Raw genomic sequence first — 27,456 nt, forward strand, 5'->3', positions numbered from 1 at the left:
TAAATACTGTTCCGATTTTGCATTTTTTCCCCCAATGTCAGATTGTGTTGTGTTGTGTTGTGGCCTTATTTTAGGGGTTCACAATATCAAACAGGAGAGTCTGTAAAGTCATGTCAACGATTAGGCTGGCATGAAATCTCTGATTAGAGAGTCCAAAATGGCTGCCTTTCACAGCGATGGAAGAGTCCATGTGAAGACAGGAATAGGGGTGTCAGTTACCCCAGAACACCCCCCTCCGAAGATTTATTTCCCTGAAATATAATTTTTTCTCTTAGGGTTGACTTCCAAGGGGTCCGTCAGCTTCCTTTTTCTAGTGGAACGACGTATTTCCGTACTGGTTTGAGGAGGTTCCAGATCAAATGCCTCATATAGGAGGTCCATCGTCTCTTCTTCAGATGGAATTTCACTTGGCTCGTTTGAAGTGCGTTTGCGAATTTGGTTTAAGTGTTTCTTATGTGTGGAGTGTGGTCCTTTCACCATATAGACCATACAACCGATCCTGTTAATGATCGTTCCCCGCTCCCAGAAGGTACTATTATCTTTATGCAGAAAGATGTCATCAAAATTAAAAAATCTATTTAGGTTCAAAATCTTTCACTGACTTTTTGGACACCCTGTATATACTAGCAGGGAGACTCAATGTTGTCCAAGATTGAATGAGGATCAACAAATGTTCCACCCTCCCATACTTTTATTGTCATCGAAATCGGTGAAATCATCCATTTTTTAATCAAATTGATTGATTTTCTGCTTTAGTTAAGAAACTCTTCTCCCATAGTGTACAGGGAAGAAGCTTCACATTCCTCTCCACAGTGACTTCGTCCACAATACATTGCAGTCTATATTGCACTGTAGAGAACCTACTGTTGATTTTATAAAATTATTTCTATTGACTCCTAAACAAATGTACTTTATGTGCCTGGTAGTGTGTTAGAAAGCATCTAAATCCATACGGACAAGTTTTATATGCTCTTTCATTCTAGTAAATTGGGCATTCTCAGTAAGATTTTCCATTTAATGTGTCATGGGAATATAAATGTAAACAATTAGTAGGGCTGGCAAGCGGATATATGGATTTTTAGCAATTTCCTCAAATCATTATGAAACTTATATATTTGAATAGCTCAGAGTCTGAGGTTGCAAAAAAATGAGCTCATTTGTCTTCTAACTTCAATTATATCTCAAGATATGCCTGTTTGAAGTTTGCGAATTTCAATTTTTGCAAAATTGCGACTCCAGTGATTTTTACCAAGGAGTAAATTTCAGTGCACCTGAAGAATTGCTCAAAATTTCTTCCAGAAACCTCTAAATATGTCTTATAAGCCCCTTCGGCATGTGCGTAATAGAATTTCTTCGGGTGGGTGGGGAGGAATTGTGTGTTAGGATTCGGTCAATTTGCTGACCTCTTATATTTAGGTTCAGTACATTGACATACAATTCTTCTCCCCTCCCACCCGAAGAAAGCACATGCCTGTTTGCCCAAACCTAACCTTCCCCCCTTCTCTCCTTACCCTCCTCCTCCTCACTCCCTCATCTAAATGGCTTCCTTCACCCCTTCTCAACAAGAAAGCTGACTAGCAGAGTACCAGGAATTCAGCCCATATTAGAAGCTAATCGTCTAACACATTAGATCGAATCCGAATACTTTTCAACTCAGGCCATTGATTTTCAAGGTCTATCGCACCATAAATATGCATATAAAACTCAACATTCAAATTCCATCACCGACAGGAATATATGCAATGGAACATTCATCCAATATCTGATACACTGTTTCTACACCTAAAAAGACTTTGGATCACATCTGCCAAAACATATTCAACTCACCAATGAATACGGCTGCTCTGTATACCTTCGGAAAATCAGTATGGAGCAACCATGCATTCTTGTTATATGAGATTACTGCCTTCTCCCCTGGACCAATATTCTACCTACCTGGCAATAATACCCCGGAAGATATCATACTCCTTCCGATAATGGACTGCCCAGGTTGTATGAAACTCCTTTTCCTATAATTATTTTCACATAATAATTTCCATATAATTCATCACCCAAAAAACTTTTTCAATATTTGTGCTGAAAAGCAAAATATGTGTCTATTCACAGCTGAACATTTTGCTAACCACATTTCATTTCCGCTGATGATATGATCCATTATTGAAAATCCATGTATTAAGGAAATTAACATAACCCCCTTCTATATATTCTTTTTGTCAAACAATAAATTCTTAACTCGAGTATATGTATTTTGATTTTCAGAATTTAACCTCTAAACTTATATATTGCTCTATTTTTAAATATTGAGCTTCTCCTTTTTGGCTAGGATCACCCTGAAGGTATTACCTCAAGGAATATCTATCAGGATATTTCACCTGATTTTTAATCCATGTCTTATCTCGCTTATATATATATATATATATATATATATATATATATATATATATATATATATATATATATATATATATATAATCAATAAATTATGTATAAATTATCAATCCTCATCTCAAAAATTTCAACTATAATAAAATTTACTAAAAAAGAAAGTGCTTTGATTTGATCTAAATAATTGACTAATTTGAACATACAATTCTTCTCCCCTCCCACCCGAAGAAATTCTATTACGCACATGCCTGTTTGCCCAAACCTAACCTTCCCCCTTCTCTCCTTACCCTCCTCCTCCTCCTCCTCACTCCATCATCTAAATAAATCTGTTATCTCTGTTCTTCATTTATTAAAATGAAGAACAGAAATAACAGATTTATTTGTGAATAAGAAAACCAGTTGAGTCAATTGCAATTAATAGTTTTTATGAAACTAAGTTGTAATAATCTTTTTCTTTGAATGACACTATTATTTTATGAAGATAATTTTAGGTTTTCAAAAGAATTAAAATAGAATTTCACTTCCAAAATTTGTGTCAGATTATTTTGTAGAACGAATACAAAAAGAAATTGAATTGTATATAGATGCCATGTTTCTTTCTGTGTGCTATTGGACATTCAAGCATTTTTTTATCAAATGAAATACTTTTATTTTGTAGGAACAACTGACAGGAAAAACCCAAAGCATACAGTCTTTTCATGCAGAAGATATATTCCGTACAGGTGCAAAATGTGTTCCTAAAGGTGAACAAGATAACCATGCACCTGGTGCAGGATACCATTGCATTGGTGTGCTGCGGATCAAACCTGGGCGAGGATGTCGCACTTTGAGTTTGTCATGCAGTGACAAAATGGCCAGATGGAATATTCTTGGTTGCCAAGGTTCTTTATTGAATCACTTTCTTGTGAAACCAATCTATTTTGATTCTTTCATTCTTGGAAAGTAATTACTGTTTTTCATAATTTAATAAAAGCAGATTCGTTTTAGTAAATTTATCTCATAAGAATCAAAAAAGATATACAAATTTATCTCCTAAGATATACAACCAAAGAAATCATTATCATTTTCAAGATTTAAAGAATAGACAAATCCTGTTAACAGTTAAATATAAATCATTGTTTAAAGGTTTGGTTTAACTGAGTTTTTAAAGCAGTTATAACAATTAGTGCAAATGGAATTGTTAAGCAAATAAATATTGCTGACAAACGGTTGTATAAAAAATTTGCTCTTAAAAACCATCACCGATTTTCACATAATGGTATAATGTGCTGTTTAATGTGTACACTCAATTGTATTACCAGTTTCATACTGGCATGTAAAACAATGAATTAATGAATGTTGTTCAAAAACAATAAGGCTAACTTTTTGAAAAGATGGTAAACCCTTTTTTAAATATAAATGGCAAGCATCCATGCTGCTATTGCGTTTACAGATTTGGCATGTATGCATTGGTGGATATTTAATATTCTATGAAGTGAATATGAAAGAGGCTTGTGAGTTGCTGGATGGTGGTGCTTAGAAACATTATGGGCATTGATATGATGCTGATGAAATACTGCCATAACCATACTGACTGACTTACTAGAGTGGTTGAATTTGTACAAATAAAGAGGAAAGTACAACTCCAGTTTAAAACAAGTAACAAAGGGTTATTTTGAGGGATGTTACTTGTTTTCTTCTACTGAACAACAGGCTTGTAAATCAAACTTCATTAGTCTAACTGAATCAAAACACAAGTCTAACCAAACACAAAAACTGAAAAGCCCATATGTGTCTGAGAGGTACACAAACATCAACTATGAGACATTCAGAAAACCAACTTCTACCTCTGCCTATCTGCTAGAATATAGATATCTGCATTCTTTCTAGCAAACCACAATTTGCAAACATCAATCTGCTACTAATTTATGGACATAAAAAACCTGTTGTCTATGGTTTCCCATATCTAGCTGAACATTATTTTTCTCAAATATTTTGCTCTTAGTATAAATTCTCGTTTAAAAAGACACTAATTTTTCCAAGGAGAAATCAAATTCTGAATGTCAAAATTGGCTGTATTGTAAATAATGGGAAGAAGCGTTATTATTGATTCATAGATGGATCGTTTTAAATCTAGCTTTTACAAGAAAAGTCGTGAAAAATAAAGAAAGTGATCTACTTTAAACAAGTTTAAAATATAAAGGCCATGATGAAGGGTAAATCAGTATATTTTTAGCTTCAACTTACATTCAACATTGAACTACTTGAACAGTTTTTTCTTGAAAATAGTTGCTTTTTACTGAATATATATTCTTTTAATACTAGAAGAACTTTATTAAATATTTTAAAAATCTATGAATATATTTGAAATACAATTTTTAAAGAAATCGTCAGGTATCTATATTTGAAAATAGGTAGTACATGTAATTCATTTAATGATATATTTACTCTTAAGTGTGTAAAATATTTTTACAGGTGTCCATTCAATCAGGAAGCTATGTACAGAGCTTTAATCGGACGGCTGAAAGAAAAAGTTGGGCTTTTAAGTTTACCAGAGAATTACCATCTGCATGAACCTATCATCTTGCAATCATGTCTGAAGTTTCCCGATGGAAGAGAAGATCCAAAAAATTTAATGGATAAAAACAGTAAAAATGAAAATCATGATCCTTGCAATACATGTAAATTATTTTTATTATCTTCATAACTTTTGCATTGTTCAAGCTGCAATTTAAATTATTTTCATCATTTTAAATTGGTATTGGATGTTCTTTTTCTGATGAATTTCATGTCTACATTTGAATTTCCACATGTGACTGTGTTACTGGTTATCTTCTTAAAAACTGGAATCCATTTTAGGATGATTATGAATCTTTAAAATAATAATCTATTAATTCGATTCCATAATTATCTCCCACCGGTTTGTTACTTTATATCAATGGTTCCCCAAGCTTTTTACATGGTGACACACTAATGAGCTGTTTAAATTAATAAATAATAATTTCTGAGTTAGTATTTACTTATAAAAACAACTTCATTTTGTAATGATATGAACACATTTCATTCACCAACAACTTGTGACTTTCACTTATAACCTCTTTGCAGCAGACCAGTTATCATTTCACTTTACACCAATGTTCCACGGTTTTATGTGCTAAGATTTTACACCATTCATTCTTGAGGTGATCATGTTTCAGAGTGTTCCACATGTTTAGTTTTTGCTTCAGCATACAACTGACATTATTGTATTAAACCTATGACAATTTTTCCCCCTTTCACTATAAAATTAGGCTTATAATCTTAATGTTGAACTCTCTGAGAAATTATTTTTCTTTCGTTATCTTGAAAAATTTACATACATCTATGAAAATCATATCACTCTCTTGGCCATCCAATTGTGTGCTTTAATCCGGCTCGGCTAAATCAATTTCAAGTTCAAATTGCACAAGAAGATTTTTTTTTTATACAGGTATTAGTGAATCCATTTTTTTTATACAGATATTAGTGAATCCATTTTTTTTATGCAGGTATTAGTGAATCCATGTTTTTTTATACAGGTATTAGTGAATCCATTTTTTTTATACAGGTATTAGTGAATCCATTTTTTTTATACAGGTATTAGTGAATCCATTTTTTTATACAGGTATTAGTGAATCCATTTTTTTATACAGATATTAGTGAATCCATTTTTTTTATACAGATATTAGTGAATTAGTGAATCCATTTTTTTTATACAGGTATTAGTGAATCCATTTTTTTTATATAGGTATTAGTGAAAATGATGTCTTCTCGCACACCAATGTTCTTCATGTCAAAAACAATTATTTTACTTTTATCATGAATGCAATCACAATCATCCATTCCAGTTCAATAATTCTACTACTTTGTTTGTTTTATTAATCTTATTTTGTGTATTTATGGTATTATTAGTTGTGGTAGGTGTGGTTTAAGTTTGCAGTTACTCTTTTGTTGTGGTAGGTGTGGTTTAAGTTTGCAGTTACTAGTCCTTTGTTCTCGTTTGAGATTAGTTCTGACATTATGAAAAGAACGCAGATATCTGTTGGAGTAGAGCAGCTTTTCCATGTAGGTAGAGGATCCTTCACTTTGGTGAATTATATACTGATGATGATTTTTAGGGTGGTGATGGTGGTGGTGGTGGTGGTGGTGGTGGCGGCGGCAGCTTTCTTTTAGCTTCCACATGAACCTGGCTAGTGATGTGTCATTGGAGCATCTTTCATGGGTGAATGTGAGGGTGTATAATATTTGTTACAAGTTTTATCGTCTTTCCTATATAGTGCTTTAATACTTTTTTTTTATTGCATTTTCACCCCAAACAAGGTACAATGCCACTTTGATGTAAGGGGCTACTGTCTGGGACGCAAGTTGCAAGGATACTATGTGGAGAGTTGAGCAGCAAGATGTCTGTTTACATTACACGAACTTCTGCATGTCAGTACAGTCAGGGAAGCAGGAACCCTGGAAGGCAATTCCAAAGTTTAGCAGTCTTAGGGATACAAACTATTACAGTAGAAAACTTTCTTGCATCTGGAGATCTCTACTGTGTAGGGGTGAGATTTTGCTGCTTGTTGGGTTTGGTTGTTGGGGGTATTTACATCAAGGGTATCAAGGCTTGTAGTTTGTTGGAGCAGCTACCATTAAAATACTTATAAAACAGGTAGAGGGATGCAACATTTCATCGATGGGACTTATTAGGTTGGTGACTCTCTTTTGAACCCTGTCCAGGAGTGAGAGAAAAGTAGCAGATGCAGCAGTACAAATGTGATGACAATACTCCATACATGGGCGAATGGTGGCGTTTTAACAAAGTACTTTCAGATAATGTATCATTAGCCATAGCTATCATTGGTTGAGAAGGCTTCTTGTTATTATTAAAGGAAAATAGCTTAATCTTGGCAGCATTGAATATGACCATCCATTTTGGTCCTCATTCCACTACAGATTGGAGATTTTCCTTTAGGGTTTCTACCATTGCCTTGCATATGTGTTCATATGTTTTCCCCTTCGTTCCTGTTATAGAGCATGATGTAATCAGCAAATATACTCATCTCGAGACAATTTTATCCGGGAGGTCATTTATGAATATAAGGAATAATAAAGGTCCCAGGATCGATCCCTGAGGTGCACCTGTATTTATATCATATTGTTTTGATGTATGACCATCGAGGACAACCTGGATTCTTCTCTTATTTAAGAAGGATTTAATTATGTTAAGTATTCATTCATATGATCTGATTTTCATGAGAAGACCGTCATGCCATACCCTGTCAAAAGCCTTAGATATATCTAGGACTACTGCCTTAGCCTCTTCTGCCAATGTCAGTGCATGGTATATACATTCAGATATTACAGTCAGGATATTTGCAGTAGAAGGGGTTGCCTAAATCCATACTGTTGGTTGGACAAAAGTTTAGCAGGTGTAAGGCGGCAAACTAGAGCTTGATTAATTATGGACTCAAATTTTTTGGCAAAAAGAGGGAGGGAAGCTAATGGGGTGATAATTTAATAGGTCAGTTCTTTTGCCAAAATGTATTTATTTTTTTTTAAAAAAGGAGTCACCACTTATCAAGGCCCGGAGGCCACTCGAGGATAAGTGTTAATGAGTGTACGGTAATACATGGGAAAATATTGTAGTAATTGTTAGTAGTGTAAATTTGGTAAATTGGATTACTTAAGGGGACAGCTCATCTCAAGAACTTGTTTACGGTGGAATTAAAGACGACCATATTGTAGTCAGTTGGAAAGCAGGAAAACAAAACAGAGTTCCACAGACGTGCAATTCTAAGAAAGAAGTTTTGTTCATGAAACCGATAGGCAAGCCTTCTCGATTGCTGTGCAAACAACCTCATAATTGTTGGATAGTGGAGGAATTGTTGATTTCCCATTGTTTACTACGCTGTTGTAGATTTTCCAGAAATGATGAGTTCCTAATTTTTGCACTTCACTGCATTTTCTGATGGTTTCAGTATACTCTCTCTTAACTGTTGCTATTTATTTCTTATATAACTTCTATAGGTTTCTCTTTTTGTACTAGACTTATGTCAGATAAGTCTGTGGTATGCAGCTGCCATCTAGCAATGGCAGCTGCATAAATAGAAATAGAGAGCTGGGTTTGTTATAGAATTTCCGTGTGGGAACATGTGCTCCAATTGCTGCTTTGAACCATTCAGTGGTCTCATTTGTGCACTGTTCTGCAGAAAGAGGAAAGCTATTTTCTCATGGAGCATTTCAGATGTGATCTGTGATAGCATCCCAGTCAGCCTTATTGTAGTACCTTGTCGTTTGAACAATGGTTCTTCAACTTCATTATCACAACATGATCAGCATTCCCGAGTGGTCAATGGACATTTATTACACAATCCTTAGGAACTGTTGTCAGAAATAAATCCAGAAGTGAGGCTTGCTGATCCTGATGATCTGAGAGACAGGTTGGGAATATTACTGTCTGTGTCAAGGAATGGGATATAGAAAAGTTATGGGTGATGCTATCAGCTGCGTCCGTCATGTTAGTTCTTAACTAATCAAATTCTGCCCATTCTTTTTTTTTTTTTTTTTTTTTTTACATGGAGGTCACCACTTATCAAGGCCCAGAAGCCACTCAGTAATAAGGGTTATTGCATGTACAGTAATCACTGGGATAGTGTTGTAGTATTCGTTAGTATTGGAGATTTGATAAAGTATCATTACTTAAGGGGGTGGTTCATCAGGAATTTGTTTATGTTGGACTTGAAGACATCCATGTTGAAGTCAGGAGGGAAACAGGCAAGAGGTAGAGAGTTCCACATGCGTGCAGTTCTAAGAAAGAAGCTTTGTTCATGGAATTTTTATGGTTTTGATTTAGGCACAGATAAAGAGTGGAGAAAATTATTGACAGTGGTTTCAGCTAGACAGGTGTTTATCGTGAAAGATTGGTGATGGGGATCAGAGATTGGAGCTCAGACGAGCACTTGCCATGGAAGTAATATTAAAACAAAGATAGGCTCGCAACGTCTCTTCTGTGGGAGAGAGATTGCAGGGAAAAGAAAAGGGATTCCCCCACTAAGCCACAAAGTCTATTTTGTACTCTGTCAAGGCAGGATAGGCTGTTTTTAGCAGCTCCTGCTCAGATATGACAGCAGTATTCTATCCTTGGACGTACTTGGCTTTTATATAGATAGAGAATAGCATCAGTAGTGAGATATCTTCTGGAGCGGTAGAAGGATCCCACCATTTTCCCAATGACCTTGGCAACAGACTTGATGTATGTGTTCCACTTCAGATCAGAAGTAAAGGTCAAACCCAGAAGCTTATCAAAACATGGGGCTTCCCCTAGACAAGAGCCATCCATTTTAATTGATGCCAGATGGGGATCAGAGCGTTGATGATGTAAAGATAGGAGCTTGGTTTTAGATGCATTAAAGGTAAATCAGCCACCTCTTCCCCCACTGTACCACGCGCTCGAGATCAGAGGAGGCAGAGTCAGAGAGAACTTTGTCGTTTACAGCCTTTGATGTGTTGCCGTAGATGGTCATGTCATCAGCATAGATGTCAACGAATGATTTAAGTATGTGTTTTGGGAGATCATTGATGTAGATCAGGAAGAGAGTTGAGCCCAGGATGGATCCCTGAGGGACTCCAGCATTAATACTGTGGGCTTCTGATTTCTGCCCATCAATCACTACTTTTATCAGCCTATCAGAGAGAAATGATTTAATGATTGAGAAAACATTTCCAGTTATACTGTAGCTGGAAATCTTGTGAAGTAGGCCTTTATGCCATACCTTATCGAAGGTCTTTTATATGTCAAGAGCAATTGCCCTAGAAAGGAAGCCTTTGTCGAGAGATTCGCTAATCCTATGAGATATAACCGTTAGCACATCTGCTGTAACGGAAACCATATCGTGTGTCACTAAGAAGGTTATTTCTGCTGAGGTGGTTGACTACTTCTCTATTTAATACGGATTCCAGCAACTTCCTCATGACACACAGGAGACTTATTGGTCTGTATGTAGAGGGAGATGACTTATCACCTGAATTCTTAAATACAGGGCATACTGATGAGGTTTTCCATGGTATTGGAAAGCACTTCTCCTTAAGGCAATGTTTAAACAGTTTTGTAAGTATGGGGGCAAGTTCTGGTTGAAGCTTTTTTAACACTATAATAGGAATGCTGTCAGGGCCAGTTGCTTTACTGGAATTAAGGTGCTTGGGGACCTCATGCACAGATATTTGTATGTTACCTAGCGTGTTCTGTGTTATGGGAGAAAATATGGGGAGTTGATGGCCTTCGTTACATAGGGTAGAATTAGCTGCAAAGTTCTTGGCAAATAGTTTGGCCTTATCTGATGCTGACGAGATTACCTTTGGCCAAAACTGGTGGGAACCAAGCCGCTGCTCTTTGGATTTAACGGACTGAGCATAGCTCTCTTGCATTTTTTATTACTCTTTTACAGTGGTTGCTGGCAATCCTGAAAGCAGCTTTAGTCTCAGTACATTTATTATGTTGGTAGTTATGGAAAAAGTGATTTCTGTGCACGATGGCAGCAGTAACTTCTGGGGAGAACCATGGCTGGCTGTTAGGTTTTTGTTGGAATTTTTTGGATGGTATGAAACGGTCTATGCCTACAATTAACCATTCGGTCAGGTCTGATACTATAGAGGACACATCCTTTTTAAACATGGAATGCAGAGGTAGATCAGATATGAATGTACGGAAGCTATCCCAATCAGCCATAGAGTATCGATATACAGTACGGTGGAGAGGTACGTCTGAAGACTTATTACATTTTATTTTTATCTTAACTGATACAACAGAGTGGTTGGAGGATCCCAGAAGAGATAAAACGGAACATGAACATAGCTCAGGGGAAGTTGAGAGAAAAAGGTCTAGAAGGCTTGCATACTGACCGGTAGTATCGGGCACACAGATGGGCTCATGAACAATCTGTGTGAGGTCATAGGCAATGGCAAAATCATGACAGAACCTCCCCTCATCTGTATTATTTGAGTGGGTCAGCCATTCCACATTATGGACATTGAAGTCACCACAAATGAATGTTAGCCGAAGGATGAGCAGACAGGATGTGGTTAATTTTCTCAGATATACTCTTAAAGATAGTAACTCCGCTGTTGTGGGGGCGATAGAGGACAAATATAAATGTGGTGGTGTAAGCAAGTGCAACCCAGGAGCGCATATAAGATAAATTAGAGATCTAGAGATATCCCTGCCACACGGAAAGTCATCTTTAATGTAGGCACATATTCCATGCCCATGGCTATCTTGGGGGTCAGATTTAGCTGTTAATTATGAACTCATCTAGGGAAGTGGTCGGCCCTATGCCAGTTTCGCTTAGGAAGAATATGTCCGGTTTCGTCTCCTGTAATTGGGTTTCAACCTCTGGAAGGTAGACCCCTGATGTTGGAGAAGGAAACATGGTAGTAGGGGTTTACATTGGAGGATAGGGTTCTAGGTTTATTTGTGTTTTTTTTCTGGAGATATTTCATGTTGAGGTTTTGGGATTTGTGGAACAGGTCGGCATACTTGGTTAGAGCAGGACAGAGAGGGAAAGCAAGAGAGAAAAGAGAGGAAATTACATGATTAGGTAAAGCCGTAACAATTACCCACTAGTATGGCATCAAGAGGCCCCACCAGAGACTACTGCATGGTCCAGAATCCATTCACCAAATGGCAATACAGCAGCCCCAGTACTTTGTACCTGCTGATAGGACAGCCTCCTTAGTGGTTAATCCAAGATTCGGGTCCCTGACTATCAGGCAGATGACATCAGCCCAGATAAAATGTTTACCTCCAGCATCCTTACTAGTGATAGTGAGATGGCCACAAGGATAGACATAGAAAAAGAAAATTCCCGAAATCTCGGACTACTGTTCACAAAGTACTACCAACTTGGAAAGCAGCTTTTTCTTCAACCTTTGTCAAAAAAATCACTCATTGGAAATGTGAACTGAGGAACAAAAAAGGAGAAGCGAGATTGCTGGAGCTGCCGATAACACATCCACTATGCATTATCTACTTTCCAATTAAAAAAAAAAAGAAAGAAAAAAGATAGGTAAGAGGGACTTAATAATATCTCCTTAGTATAAGTCCATTGCTCCATTACCAATTTAGGACGATATTTAAAAATAGTCTCTCCCTCCCATATTAATGTGTGGATGTTTTTGGCTTTATCTACCTTGAGTAAGAATGTTCAAGCTTCACCTTATAATTAAAATCCAATAATGGAACTTTTAGCAATTTGTGAAGTCGGGTTTCTTTGTATTAATTTAGATTTGAAGAACTCATTCAAAAACTGGTTTAGAGTAATACCTAAATATAATGTTATGTATTAAGTTTACACTAGTTAAAAATAATGCATACTGCAGAGAACAAACCGTGTTTTTGAGTTTAGATAATCGTTCTACTCCTCGCATAGTAATGTTCTTCATTGATGCTGATTATCTTATTAGCAGATTCTGTCTTGTAGCATTCCTATATATAATGCTATAGCATTACTAAATGATGATTAGCGACAAAAATTCAGTTTTCTCTATTTTAAAATCTTGGATGTTAGTTTTTGGCACACAAACTATCAATGGATGACCAGTATTTTGGGTTAAGATTTTTTATATTTTTGCTGAATTTCTTTTCTGGGGGAAAAAAGTATTCATATTTAATAGAAATGATAACAAAATTCTTTGATGTTTTATGCATTCTGGTTGATTTTAAAATAAAATCATCTTGAAAGAAATACAATTTGAATCTGCATCTGCAATTAATGCTTATCGTTTTCATTTGTTTTTGATGTTTCTTAATCCAATATATTGGATGCCTTTTAAAATGCTTGCAAATAGTCAGCTTCACACAATACAAGTATGGGTTTTAGTGCATTTTAAATGCATTACGACAAGAAAACACTGGTTGAGTGGCAAATGGGCTTAAGTACGATGAATAATTTTATTTTTAAGCCATGATTGAAGTATTTAAAGCTAGACTCACTGATAATTAAGCCGGTGGCATACATGTTTCACTACCCTTTCCACTTTTTGAAATGTCTTATATACCTCTATGTATGCTAGTAACCTACAATCAAAGTTGCCCTTGTGTCACATGTGACAATAAACAACATTTTTTAAATGTTTTCTTTTAGCAATCATCTGGTATCGATCTGGCAATGAATCTTTTGAAGAAGTTTCGGTAAATGGTAGAAGACAGGGTGTTACACACAAAAACAGCCATAAAGTTTATTCCAGGTAAATTCTTTTGCAGTATGTTGATTTGAAAACTAATTTTATTAGATATCCAATTTTACTTGAAATCAATTTTGGTTCTTATTTAAAATTCAATTAAAACAAATAAAAATACAGAAAAATCTTTACATATGATATTTCCATGTCTCTGAATGGAAATATCATATTCCAAAAATCAATTAAAATGATCAAGTAGTTTTCTTTATTAAAAAAAAATTAAATTTTACAATTTCTAGTGAAAATCTCTGTGGTTCAATTGAATTGTCACCTTTGAATTTTGGCAACATTTAAAACAATCTGGCCACCCACAGTCTACTCATTGCTTCATCATAAAATTTGATTTTTTTAATTTATCAATTTACATGATTTTTGGACTATGACATCTTCATTATGTGATGCATACATCATAAAATTTTTTTGTACATTTGTTTTTTTAAATTTTTTTTACTAAGTGTAATTTTAAATAATCACCATTATATTTTTATAAATAAATCATTTTTAAATGATTTAAAAGCAAATAATGTTAAATCATTAGGTTATAAAGTTTGAATTAAATCAAATCTGTTGCCAACATTACTGTCCTTGTTTTTTATTCCAAAATGGCGACGTGAGACAATCTCTTTTTGCTTACTCATAAAATTTGATTTTTTTTTTTTTTAGTTAAAAATGAAACTACTTGATTAATTTACATAATTTTTTCTTCATTCTCTGCTGGGTACACCATGAAGATTTTTCTGTATTTTTATTTATTTTTTATTAAGTTAAATTCTAAATAAAAACCTTAATTATTTTTTCATGTTTTTTGCCAGCTGCTGTTATGGAATTTATTGATATGAAACTTAAGTCATGTTAAATTTTTAAAGTATTTTGTTTTAGGGACATGTTAAACTTGCAACCCATACATATCTTTACTTCAATATTTTCAAAATAAGTCTTTTTTCCCTTTATTTCAGACTTTCTATTTGTTCAAAAGAAATATTTGCAGAATTTAGAAGAATTATGAATATTTCGGTCAAATTTAATAAAATACCCCTATCTTTATACAAGTGAGTTATTATCGAACTTTTATCAATTGTTCTTATGTTTTGTTATACTTAAAAAAAATCTTATTAATTTGTCAACTTATATAGAGATTTTGTCACAAATCTTTTGAAACATAATAAATGCATTGCTAAATTTGTATTATTTCAAAATTTCACAGATCTTAACTACTTTTACAAAAGAAAAATACTGCCCTTATAATAAATAAGTTCCCAACAAATAAAGCAGATGTCATGACTGGAAATGAAAACCTTGAGATCTTCAGTCTGACGTTTTACAAATTTATCTATTTGAACTTATAAATAGAGCTTAAAATATTACCTTAAAATAATTACAGCTTTGACATATTTATGACTTACGTCATGTTTTAAAACAAGAATTCAGGCATAAGTATTAATAAAAATGAATGAAAGCATTTGAATACTAAAATTTGGGCCGTACAGGCTCATAATTTTAAATAAATTTATTGTTTTATTCAAACAAAATCGAATTTGATAATTGGAGTTACTTTTACTGGAATTATTTAGATAAATAAACTTGTTGGTGTTTATTTTTATTGACACTCAAATGATCTATGGTGGTCAAAAATAACAAGAATACCTATGAATATACTTGCTTGTCATTTTTATTTTAGAAAGGAAATAATCTATGACAGGCTCGTTTTATGTGAATGTTGTGGATTTTGAATAGTAAATTGATTTTATTTTAATTCTACTTGCTTATTTTTACTAATTTTTGATGTACCGTAATACAGTGTACAGCTTTTCTGTTGTTTTATTTTGAACTGCCAAGCATCAATAAAAAAATTTAAATAAAACACCAAATTGTATGATAAACATGTTGACATATCCAAAGGTATGGCATAAAATTTCCAGCTATGGAATAGTTGGAAATGTCCTCTCAATTATTAAATCCTTTCTAGGCTTATAAGAGTAGTTGTCAATGGGTTCATAGTATCAACACTGGCGTTTTTCAAGGTTCTAACTGGGTCCAACTCTCTTCTTGATCTCCATTAATGATCTCCCAAATCACATTCTTAGATCATTGGTAGACTTTTATGCAGATGACACGACAATCTATGGCAACATTTCAAAGGATGGCAATGACCAAGATCTTTCAGATTCTCTTTCTTCTGATCTTTAGCACATGGTGCAATGGGGGAAAAAAGTGGCTGGTTAATTTTAATGCAAGCTTCTCTTTTTTCATCATAATCGCACTGACCCACCATCTGGCCCCAATTGAAATAAATGGCTCTCGTCTTGGGGAAGCACCATATCTTGACAAGCTTCTAGAACTGACCTTAACTCCTGATCTTAAATGGAACACATACATCAAATCTGTTGCCAAGATCACTGGAAAAATGGTTGGATCATTCTACTGCTCCGGTAGGTATCTCACTGCTGACACAGTCTTCTATCTGTATAACAGCCAAGTATGTACTAAAATTGAGTACTGTTACTACATGTGGTCAGGAGCTGCTCGACACACTGTATCTTGCCTTGATAGAGTTCAAAACTAGCTTCGAAACCCAGTAGGTGATACCCTTTTCTCTTCCTTGCAACTTAAAACAGTAGAGAGATTACGAGCATGTTTCTGCTCTATTGTTATTTTTATGCCAAGTGCTTGTGTGAGCTCCAATCTATGGTCAAACTTTCATAAAAACACTCAACTAGCTACAACCACTATCTGTGCCTAAAATCTAAATGCAGATTCTATGAACAAAGATTTTTTCTAAAACTGCCTACCTATGAAACACTGTTCTACTGGCCTGCTTCCTAGCCGATTACAATATCTTGGCCTTCAAGTCCAATGTAAACAAGTTCTTGTTGAACCATCCTCTTAAATAATCCAGATTCTACCCAATTTACACCATTAGCACTACCACTTTACATTCATTGAACTTTTTCTTTGAATGGCTTTCAGGCCTTGATAAGTGGTTACTCCTTTGTAAAAAGATTAACCACAAAGTAAAGTAGAAATAATTTTTCACAAATCTAACATGGAAACATGGTAAATATGTAATGTTAATTAAAAAATTATGTACATTGAATCATGGTAAATATGTAATGTTAATTAAAAAATTATGTACATTGAAACATGGTAAATATGTAATGTTAATTAAAAAATTATGTACATTGAAACATGGTAAATATGTAATGTTAATTAAAAAATTATGTACATTGAAACATGGTAAATATGTAATGTTAATTAAAAAATTATGTAATTGAAACATGGTAAATATGTAATGTTAATTAAAAAATTATGTACATTGAATCATGGTAAATATGTAATGTTAATTAAAAAATTATGTACATTGAAACATGGTAAATATGTAATGTTAATTAAAAAATTATGTACATTGAATCATGGTAAATATGTAACGTTAATTAAACAATTATGTACATTGAAACATGGTAAATATGTAATGTTAATTAAAAAATTATGTACATTGAAACATGGTAAATATGTAATGTTAATTAAAACATTATGTAATTGAAACATGGTAAATATGTAACGTTAATTAAAATATTATGTACATTTAAACATGGTAAATATGTAACGTTAATTAAAAAATTATGTACATTTAAACATGGTAAATATGTAATGTTAATTAAAAAATTATGTACATTGAAACATGGTAAATATGTAATGTTAATTAAAAAATTATGTACATTGAAACATGGTAAATATGTAAAGTAAATTAAAAAAATTATATATATTTAAACATGGTAAATATGTAATGTTAATTAAAAAATTGTGTACATTTAAACATGGTAAATATGAAATGTTAATTAAAAAATTATGTTCATTTTAACATGGTAAATATGTAATGTTCATTAAAAAATTATGTACATTTAAACATGGTAAATATATATAATGTTAATAAAAAAATTATGTACATTTAAACATGGTAAATATGTAATGTTAATTAAAAAATTATGTACATTTAAACATGGTAAATATGTAATGTGACTTAAAACATTATGTACATTTAAACATGGTAAATATGTAATGTTAATTAAAAAAATTATGTACATTTCAACATGGTAAATATGTAATGTAAATAAAATAAATTAGGTACATTTAAACATGGTAAATATGTAATGTTAATTAAAAAATTATGTACATTTAAACATGGTAAATATGTAATGTTAATTAAAAAATTATGTACATTTAAACATGGTAAATATGTAATGTAAATTAAAAAAATTATGTACATTTAAACATGGTAAATATGTAATGTTAATTAAAACATTATGTACATTGAAACATGGTAAATATGTAATGTTAATTGAAAGATTATATATATTTAAACATGGTAAATATGTAACGTTAATTAAAAAAATTATGTACATTTAAACATGGTAAATATGTAATGTTAATTAAAAAATTATGTACATTTAAACATGGTAAATATGTAATGTTAATTAAAAAATTATGTACATTTAAACATGGTAAATATGTAATGTTAATTAAACAATTATGTACATTGAAACATGGTAAATATGTAACTTTAATTACAAAATTATGTACATTTAAACATGGTAAATATGTAATGTTAATTAAAAAATTATGTACATTGAAACATGGTAAATATGTTACGTTAATTAAAAAATTATGTACATTGAGACATGGTAAATATGTAATGTTAATTAAAAAATTATGTACATTTAAACATGGTAAATATGAAATGTTAATTAAAAACTATATATATTTAAACATGGTAAATATGTAATGTTAATTAAAAAAATAATGTACATTTAAACATGGTAAATATGTTATGTTAATTAAAAAATTATGTATATTGAAACATGGTAAATATGTAATGTTAATTAAAAAATTATGTACATTTAAACATGGTAAATATGCAATGTTAATTAAAAAATTATGTACATTTAAACATGGTAAATATGTAATGTTAATTAAAAAAATTATGTACATTTAAACATGGTAAATATGTAATGTTAATTAAACAATTATGTACATTTAAACATGGTAAAATTGTAATGATAATTAAAAAATTATGTACATTTAAACATGGTAAATATGAAATGTTAATTAAAAAATTATGTACATTTAAACATGGTAAATATGTAATGTGACTTAAAACATTATGTACATTTAAACGTGGTAAATATGTAATGTTAATTAAAAAAATTATGTACATTTAAACATGGTAAATATGTAATGTTAATTAAAAAACTATGTACATTGAAACATGGTAAATATGTAATGTTAATTAAAAAATTATGTACATTTCAACATGGTAAATATGTAATGTAAATTAAATAAATTATGTACATTTAAACATGGTAAATATGTAATGTTAATTAAAAAATTATGTACATTTAAACATGGTAAATATGTAATGTTAATTAAAAAATTATGTACATTTAAACATGGTAAATATGTAATGTAAATTAAAAATATTATGTACATTTAAACATGGTAAATATGTAATGTAAATTAAAAAAATTATGTACATTTAAACATGGTAAATATGTAATGTTAATTAAAACATTATGTACATTGAAACATGGTAAATATGTAATGTTAATTGAAAGATTCTATATATTTAAACATGGTAAATATGTAACGTTAATTAAAAAAAATTATGTACATTTAAACATGGTAAATATGTAATGTTAATTAAAAAATTATGTACATTTAAACATGGTAAATATGTAATGTTAATTAAAAAATTATGTACATTTAAACATGGTAAATATGTAATGTTAATTAAACAATTATGTACATTGAAACATGGTAAATATGTAACTTTAATTACAACATTATGTACATTTAAACATGGTAAATATGTAATGTTAATTAAAAAATTATGTACATTGAAACATGGTAAATATGTTACGTTAATTAAAAAATTATGTACATTGAGACATGGTAAATATGTAATGTTAATTAAAAAATTATGTACATTTAAACATGGTAAATATGAAATGTTAATTAAAAACTATATATATTTAAACATGGTAAATATGTAATGTTAATTAAAAAAATTATGTACATTTAAACAAGGTAAATATGTTATGTTAATTAAAAAATTATGTATATTGAAACATGGTAAATATGTAATGTTAATTAAAAAATTATGTACATTTAAACATGGTAAATAGGCAATGTTAATTAAAAAATTATGTACATTTAAACATGGTAAATATGTAATGTTAATTAAAAAAATTATGTACATTTACACATGGTAAATATGTAATGTTAATTAAAAAATTATGTACATTTAAACATGGTAAATATGTAATGTTAATTAAAAAATTATGTACATTTAAACATGGTAAATATGAAATGTTAATTAAAAAATTATATATATTAAAACATGGTAAATATGTAATGTAAATTAAAAAAATTATGTACATTTAAATATGTAATGTTAATTAAAAAATTATGTATATTGAAACATGGTAAATATGTAATGTTAATTAAAAAATTATGTACATTTAAACATGGTAAATATGTAATGCTAATTAAACAATTATGTACATTGAAACATGGTAAATATGTAACTTTAATTACAAAATTATGTACATTTAAACATGGTAAATATGTAATGTTAATTAAAAAATTATGTACATTGAAACATGGTAAATATGTTACGTTAATTAAAAAATTATGTATATTGAAACATGGTAAATATGTAATGTTAATTAAAAAATTATGTACATTTAAACGTGGTAAATATGTAATGTTAATTAAAAAATTATGTACATTTAAACATGGTAAAATTGTAATGATAATTAAAAAATTATGTACATTTAAACATGGTAAATATGAAATGTTAATTAAAAAATTATGTACATTTAAACATGGTAAATATGTAATGTGACTTAAAACATTATGTACATTTAAACGTGGTAAATATGTAATGTTAATTAAAAAAATTATGTACATTTAAACATGGTAAATATGTAATGCTAATTAAAAAACTATGTACATTGAAACATGGTAAATATGTAATGTTAATTAAAAAATTATGTACATTTCAACATGGTAAATATGTAATGTAAATTAAATAAATTATGTACATTTAAACATGGTAAATATGTAATGTTAATTAAAAAATTATGTACATTTAAACATGGTAAATATGTAATGTTAATTAAAAAATTATGTACATTTAAACATGGTAAATATGTAATGTAAATTAAAAAAATTATGTACATTTAAACATGGTAAATATGTAATGTAAATTAAAAAAATTATGTACATTTAAACATGGTAAATATGTAATGTTAATTAAAACATTATGTACATTGAAACATGGTAAATATGTAATGTTAATTGAAAGATTATATATATTTAAACATGGTAAATATGTAACGTTAATTAAAAAAAATTATGTACATTTAAACATGGTAAATATGTAATGTTAATTAAAAAATTATGTACATTTAAACATGGTAAATATGTAATGTTAATTAAAAAATTATGTACATTTAAACATGGTAAATATGTAATGTTAATTAAACAATTATGTACATTGAAACATGGTAAATATGTAACTTTAATTACAACATTATGTACATTTAAACATGGTAAATATGAAATGTTAATTAAAAACTATATATATTTAAACATGGTAAATATGTAATGTTAATTAAAAAAATTATGTACATTTAAACATGGTAAATATGTTATGTTAATTAAAAAATTATGTATATTGAAACATGGTAAATATGTAATGTTAATTAAAAAATTATGTACATTTAAACATGGTAAATAGGCAATGTTAATTAAAAAATTATGTACATTTAAACATGGTAAATATGTAATGTTAATTAAAAAAATTATGTACATTTACACATGGTAAATATGTAATGTTAATTAAAAAATTATGTACATTTAAACATGGTAAATATGTAATGTTAATTAAAAAATTATGTACATTTAAACATGGTAAATATGAAATGTTAATTAAAAAATTATATATATTAAAACATGGTAAATATGTAATGTAAATTAAAAAAATTATGTACATTTAAATATGTAATGTTAATTAAAAAATTATGTATATTGAAACATGGTAAATATGTAATGGTAATTAAAAAATTATGTACATTTAAACATGGTAAATATGTAATGCTAATTAAAAAATTATGTACATTTAAACATGGTAAATATGCAATGTTAATTAAAAAATTATGTACATTTAAACATGGTAAATATGTAATGTTAATTAAAAAAAGTATGTACATTTAAACATGGTAAATATGTAATGTTAATTAAAAAATTATGTAGATTTAAACATGGTAAATATGTAATGTAAATTAAAAAATTATGTACATTTAAACATGGTAAATATGTAATGTTAATAAAAAAATTATGTACATTTAAACATGGTAAATATGTAATGTTAATTAAAAAATTATGTACATTTAAACATGGTAAATATGTAATGTAAATTAAAAAAATTATGTACATTTAAACATGGTAAATATGTAATGTTAATTAAAAAATTATGTACATTTAAACATGGTAAATATGTAATGTTAATTAAAAAATTATGTACATTTAAACATGGTAAATATGTAATGTTAATTATAAAATTATGTACATTTAAACATGGTAAATATGTAATGTAAATTAAAAAAATTATGTACATTTAAACATGGTAAATATGTAATGTTAATTAAAAAATTATGTACATTTAAACATGGTAAATATGTAATGTTAATTAATAAAATTATGTACATTGAAACATGGTAAATATGTAATGTTAATTAAAAAATTATGTACATTCAAAACTTTGTAAATATTTAACGTTAATTAAAAAATTGTGTACATTTAAACATGGTAAATATGTAATGTTAATTAAAAAATTATGTACATTTAAACATGGTAAATATGTAATGTTAATTAAAAAAATTATGTACATTGAAACATGGTAAATATGTAATGTTAATTAAAAAATTATGTACATTCAAAACTTGGTAAATATTTAAGGTTAATTAAAAAATTATGTACATTTAAACATGGTAAATATGTAATGTTAATTAAAAAACTATGTGAATTTAAACATGGTAAATATGTAATGTTAATTAAAAAATTATGTACATTTAAACATGGTAAATATGTAATGTTAATTAAAAAATTATGTACATTGAAACATGGTAAATATGTAATGTAAATTAAAAAACTTATGTACATTTAAACATGGTAAATATGTAATGTTAATTAAAAAATTATGTACATTTAAACATGGTAAATATGTAATGTTAATTAAAAACATTATGTACATTGAAACATGGTAAATATGTAATGTTAATTAACAAATTATGTACATTCAAAACTTGGTAAATATTTAACGTTAATTAAAAAATTATGTACATTTCAACATGGTAAATATGTAATGTTAATTAAAAAATTATGTGCATTTAAACATGGTAAATATGTAATGTATATTAAAAAATTATGTACATTTAAACATGGTAAATATGTAATGTTAATTAAAACATTATGTACATTTAAACATGGTAAATATGTAATGTTAATTAAAAAATTATGTACATTTAAACATGGTAAATATGTAATGTTAATTATAAAATTATGTACATTTAAACATGGTAAATATGTAATGTAAATTAAAAAAATTATGTACATTTAAACATGGTAAATATGTAATGTTAATTAAAAAATTATGTACATTTAAACATGGTAAATATGTAATGTTAATTAAAAAAATTATGTACATTGAAACATGGTAAATATGTAATGTTAATTAAAAAATTATGTACATTCAAAACTTTGTAAATATTTAACGTTAATTAAAAAATTATGTACATTTAAACATGGTAAATATGTAATGTTAATTAAAAAATTATGTACATTTAAACATGGTAAATATGTAATGTTAATTAAAAAAATTATGTACATTGAAACATGGTAAATATGTAATGTTAATTAAAAAATTATGTACATTCAAAACTTGGTAAATATTTAAGGTTAATTAAAAAATTATGTACATTTAAACATGGTAAATATGTAATGTTAATTAAAAAACTATGTGCATTTGAACATGGTAAATATGTAATGTTAATTAAAAAATTATGTACATTTAAACATGGTAAATATGTAATGATAATTAAAAAATTATGTGCATTGAAACATGGTAAATATGATATGTTAATTAAAAAATTATGTACATTTAAACATGGTAAATATGTAATGTTAATTGAAAAATTATATATATTTAAACATGGTAAATATGTAATGTTAATTAAAAAATTATGTACATTTAAACATGGTAAATATTTAATGTTAATTAAAAAATTATGTTCATTTAAACATGGTAAATATGTAATGTTAATTAAAAAATTATGTACATTGAAAAATGGTAAATATGTAATGTTAATTAAAAAATTATGTAATTGAAACATGGTAAATATGTAATGTTAATTAAAAAATTATGTACATTTAAACATGGTAAATATGTAATGTTAATTAAAAAATTATGTACATTTAAACATGGTAAATATGTCATGTTAATTAAAAAATTATGTACATTTAAACATGGTAAATATGTAATGTTAATTAAAAAATTATGTGCATTTAAACATGGTAAATATGTAATGTATATTAAAAAATTATGTACATTTAAACATGGTAAATATGTAATGTTAATTAAAACATTATGTACATTTAAACATGGTAAATATGTAATGTTAATTAAAAAATTATGTACATTTAAACATGGTAAATATGTAATGTTAATTAAAAAATTATGTACATTTAAACATGGTAAATATGTAATGTTAATTAAAAAATTATGTACATTTAAACATGGTAAATATGTAATGTAAATTAAAAAACTTATGTACATTTAAACATGGTAAATATGTAATGTTAATTAAAAAATTATGTACATTTAAACATGGTAAATATGTAATGTTAATTAAAAACATTATGTACATTGAAACATGGTAAATATGTAATGTTAATTAACAAATTATGTACATTCAAAACTTGGTAAATATTTAACGTTAATTAAAAAATTATGTACATTTAAACATGGTAAATATGTAATGTTAATAAAAAAATTATGTACATTTAAACGTGGTAAATATGTAATGTTAATTAAAAAATTATGTACATTGAAACATGGTAAATATGTAACTTTAATTAAAAAATTATGTACATTTCAACATGGTAAATATGTAATGTTAATTAAAAAATTATGTACATTGAAACACGGTAAATATGTTACGTTAATAAATAAAATTATGTACATTGAGACATGGTAAATATGTAATGTTAATTAAAAAATTATGTACATTTAAACATGGTAAATATGAAATGTTAATTAAAAACTATATATATTTAAACATGGTAAATATGTAATGTTAATTAAAAACATTATGTACAGTTAAACATGGTAAATATGTTATGTTAATTAAAAAATTATGTATATTTTAACATGGTAAATATGTAATGTTAATTAAAAAATTGTGTACATTTAAACATGGTAAATATGTAATGTTAATTAAAAAATTATGTACATTTAAACATGGTAAATATGTAATGTTAATTAAAAAATTATGTACATTTAAACATGGTAAATATGTAATGTTAATAAAAAAATTATATATATTTAAACATGGTAAATATGTAATGTTAATTAAAAAATTATGTACATTTAAACATGGTAAATATGTAATGTTAATTAAAAAATTATGTACATTTAAACATGGTAAATATGTAATGTTAATTAAAAAATTATGTACATTTAAACATGGTAAATTTGTAATGTTAATTAAAAAATTATGTACATTTAAACATGGTAAATATGTAATGTTAATTGAAAAATTATATATATTTAAACATGGTAAATATGTAATGTTAATTAAAAAATGATGTACATTTAAACATGGTAAATATGTAATGTTAATTAAAAAATTATGTACATTTAAACATGGTAAATATGTAATGTTAATTAAAAAATTATGTACATTGAAAAATGGTAAATATGTAATGTTAATTAAAAAATTATGTAATTGAAACATGGTAAATATGTAATGTTAATTAAAAAATTATGTACATTTAAACATGGTAAATATGTAACGTTAATTAAAAAATTATGTACATTTAAACATGGTAAATATGTCATGTTAATTAAAAAATTATGTACATTTAAACATGGTAAATATGTAATGTTAATTAAAAAGTATGTACATTTAAACATGGTAAATATGTAATGTTAATTAAAAAATTATGTACATTTAAACATGGTAAATATGTAATGTTAATTAAAAAATTATGTACATTTAAACATGGTAAATATGTAATGTTAATTAAAAAATTATGTACATTTAAACATGGTAAATATGTAATGTTAATTAAAAAATTATGTACATTTAAACATGGTAAATATGTAATGTTAATTAAAAAATTATGTACATTTAAACATGGTAAATATGTAATGTTAATTAAAAAATTATGTACATTTAAACATGGTAAATATGTAATGTTAATTAAAAAATTATGTACATTGAAACATGGTCAATATGTAACTTTAATTAAAAAATTATGTACATTTCAACATTGTAAATATGTAATGTAAATTAAAAAATTATGTGCATTTAAACATGGTAAATATGTAATGTTAATTAAAAAATTATGTACATTTAAACATGGTAAATATGTAATGTTAATTAAAAACATTATGTACATTTAAACATGGTAAATATGTTATGTTAATTAAAAAATTATGTATATTGAAACATGGTAAATATGTAATGTTAATTAAAAAATTGTGTACATTTAAACATGGTAAATATGTAATGTTAATTAAAAAATTATGTACATTCAAACATGGTAAATATGCAATGTTAATTAAAAAATTATGTACATTTAAACATGGTAAATAGGTAATGTTAATTAAAAACATTATGTACATTTAAACATGGTAAATATGTAATGTTAATTAAAAAATTATGTACATTTAAACATGGTAAATATGTAATGTTAATTAAAAAATTATGTACATTTAAACATGGTAAATATGAAATGTTAATTAAAAAATTATATATATTTAAACATGGTAAATATGTAATGTTAGTGAAAACATTATGTACATTGAAACATGGTAAATATGTAATGTTAATAAAAAAATTATATATATTTAAACATGGTAAATATGTAATGTTAATTAAAAAAGTTATGTACATTTAAACATGGTAAATATGTAATGTTAATTAAAAAATTGTGTAATTGAAACATGGTAAATATGTAATGTTAATTAAAAAAGTTATGTACATTGAAACATGGTAAATATGTAATGTTATTAAAAAATTATGTACATTTAAACATGGTAAATATGTAATGTACATTAAAAAATTATGTACATTTAAACATGGTAAATATGTAATGCAAATTAAAAAAATTATGTACATTTAAACATGGTAAATATGTAATGTTAATTAAAAAATTATGTACATTTAAACATGGTAAATATGTAATGTAAATTAGAAAAATTATGTACATTTAAACATGGTAAATATGTAATGTAAATTAGAAAAATTATGTACATTGAAACATGGTAAATATGTAATGGTTATTAAAAAAATTATGTACATTTAAACATGGTAAATATGTAATGTTAATTAAAAAATTATGTACATTTAAACATGGTAAATATGTAATGTTTATTAAAAAATTATGTACATTGAAACATGGTAAATATGTAATGTTAATTAAAAAATTATGTACATTTAAACATGGTAAATATGTAATGTTAATTAAAAAACTATGTACATTTAAACATGGTAAATATGTAATGTT

At 27.7% G+C, this 27,456-nt stretch overlaps 1 protein-coding gene across 4 annotated transcripts in view; it reads left to right on the plus strand.

The window, feature by feature from the left end:
- Positions 1 to 27,456, plus strand: part of LOC145270916 (tRNA-specific adenosine deaminase 1-like) — a 235,289-nt gene that overhangs the window by 112,713 nt on the left and 95,120 nt on the right. For 3 of the 4 annotated variants that reach the window (XM_080126565.1, XM_080126497.1, XM_080126673.1), the window contains 4 exons: positions 3,044 to 3,327; positions 4,840 to 5,045; positions 13,509 to 13,611; positions 14,562 to 14,654. In XM_080126565.1, the coding sequence (XP_079982691.1) occupies positions 3,044 to 3,327; positions 4,840 to 5,045; positions 13,509 to 13,611; positions 14,562 to 14,654 (686 nt within the window). The remainder of the gene's footprint in view (positions 1 to 3,043; positions 3,328 to 4,839; positions 5,046 to 13,508; positions 13,612 to 14,561; positions 14,655 to 27,456) is intronic. The other variant, XM_080126618.1, reaches the window with a different exon arrangement.

The sequence above is a fragment of the Euprymna scolopes genome, chromosome 1 (assembly GCF_053919585.1).
Source record: "Euprymna scolopes isolate OS-2025 chromosome 1, ASM5391958v1, whole genome shotgun sequence".
Classification (NCBI taxonomy): domain Eukaryota; kingdom Metazoa; phylum Mollusca; class Cephalopoda; order Sepiida; family Sepiolidae; genus Euprymna; species Euprymna scolopes.